The sequence below is a fragment of the Anoplopoma fimbria genome, unplaced genomic scaffold, assembly GCF_027596085.1.
Source record: "Anoplopoma fimbria isolate UVic2021 breed Golden Eagle Sablefish unplaced genomic scaffold, Afim_UVic_2022 Un_contig_7718_pilon_pilon, whole genome shotgun sequence".
Taxonomy (NCBI): Eukaryota; Metazoa; Chordata; class Actinopteri; order Perciformes; family Anoplopomatidae; genus Anoplopoma; species Anoplopoma fimbria.
Genome location: NW_026551976.1, coordinates 1 through 1,935, shown reverse-complemented (window position 1 = coordinate 1,935; position 1,935 = coordinate 1). Strand labels below are relative to the sequence as shown.

The 1,935-nt window shown below is 52.9% G+C and overlaps 1 protein-coding gene across 1 annotated transcript; it reads left to right on the top strand.

The window, feature by feature from the left end:
* Positions 1-67: 67 nt before the first annotated feature.
* LOC129115871 (uncharacterized) lies at positions 68-1,014 on the top strand (the record flags this gene model as incomplete). Its single annotated transcript, XM_054627098.1, has 3 exons — positions 68-373; positions 581-808; positions 914-1,014. Coding segments are annotated over 3 exons (635 nt in total), but the record flags the coding sequence as incomplete, so codon positions are not given.
* Positions 1,015-1,935: the final 921 nt, after the last annotated feature.

Below are 1,935 nucleotides of genomic sequence, written 5' to 3'. Positions count from 1 at the left end.
TACTGTATCAGTGATACACCAGCACAGTTTAACATGATTAAAGCACGTTATGATTCTTCTCTCACAGGAGTGGGATCAGCTCGTGGTGAGACTGTGGCATCTGTCACCACCGAGAGCCACCTGATGCCCCGCCTTCATGAGGCAGCTGTCTCACTGCATCTTCGAGGTGTCAGATGCCACCTCGCTGAGAACCCGACTGGAGGGGAAGCACGGGATGGTTGGCCTGACCACCGAAGTGATCCAGAGGATCTCCAGAGAGGAGTGAGGCAGCTGTCTCACTGCATCCAGGAGCTCCTCAACACCTTCGAGGACCAGGGACGCAACACCCTGGACATCCCGTTGCTCAACGCTCTCCGCATCAAGGACATCTGGAGTACGCAGAGGCCCCACCTCAGCTGCATTCAGGACCCGTGTGCAGCTGTACACCCAGACCGGCAGGCTGACTCCGGCCCCTTGGTCAGCCTGCTGGTCCTTCCACCTCCACCGGTTCATCCCAGGTACTTGCACGTGCTTGTCTCACAGATATATTCTTTATTCACAATTCGCAAATTCATGTTTGATCCAAAACCTGCTTCATCAGGGTCGCGAGCTAGTGCTAAGCACTTCCAGGCGTTCCTGGTCGACGGACTGGTGAGGTGGAACGAAGACCGCGCAGCAGCAGCTGCACCACCACCGTCTGCAGCTGAGGGACAGCTGGGGCCTCTGCACTCCTACAGTGGACACCTCAAGCACGTCCTTAACCAGAAGAGCCAAAGAGTGCTTGGTCTGCAGATGGTTAAGGACTTCACCACGCCTGCTGAGTACACAGGTATGAGATGTGAAAGCACTTTATTCCACGAGGACTGAGAGGAGATGGAGCATTAACCCTTTGCTCTCTGTGGTGTCTGTCTGACAGGGGAGCTCATCGGATTAGAGTACCTGTACCAGCAGACGGGCAGAGTGCTGGAGGACGTCAGCTTGGACCCTGACACTCCGGACGAGGCTGCTGCCATCGAGGAGAGGAGAGGAGGATGATGAGGGTATCGTGGAAGATGTGGAGGACCCCACCATCTTCAAGCCCGATACTCCCTCCACCAGCACAGCAGCAGCCCGGTCTGACAGCAGTCAGGTGATCCAGTTGACGCACCGTCTGAGCCATCTGGACCGGTCCACCCCGACCAGGATGCCTCTCCTGAGGCCCCTGAGGGTCAGGACCCTGAACCCCAGCAGCCCTCCTCAGACTCTGAGGTGAGTTCACTGACTGCAGAACACTGCTGATAATTATAATGATTATAATATTAATAACAATACAGATAGAATATTTCACCGTGCAGCGCTCTGTGCTCACTGACTCTGTTTCTCCTCCTCTTCCTCTCTTTTTTCTCCTCAGGAGAACATGCACGGTCCTAGAAACCAGCCCGGGTACCAGCATGTCCTGAATGCTCCTCTTCCTCCTCCAGATGAGGAGCAGCCCGGCCCTTCCTCCCGAGGCCTTCCTCCTCCTCCTCCTCCAGCACTGATCCCGGGTCTCCTCACTGCTCTCCCTGGATCACCGAACACACCGAGGTCCACAGCCTTCAGGAAGAGGAAGGCGGCCGAGGCTGCTGCTGCAGGTCCGGGGCCGATGCCCGGGAGCAAAACCCTCCGTCAGACGACGCAGTATGTCTGCTCAAAGTGTGTGGAGGGAGGAGATGAAGAGGACACACCAGGGGGGGCTATGAGGGGATTTATTTTTTATTTATTTATTTCGTTGTATTTATTAATATTATTATTTTGGACAATGTTCTTCGTATTAATTTAATAATAAAAAAAAGTTTGACATCTTTACTTTGTCTGGATGCTTTAGATTATATATCCTTCAAAACAACCTCTACACATTATGATAGTAATGATTATATGAGAACGATAGTATAAGTCATTAGGTCATTCTGCTGCATTTAGGGGTCAAAGGTCACA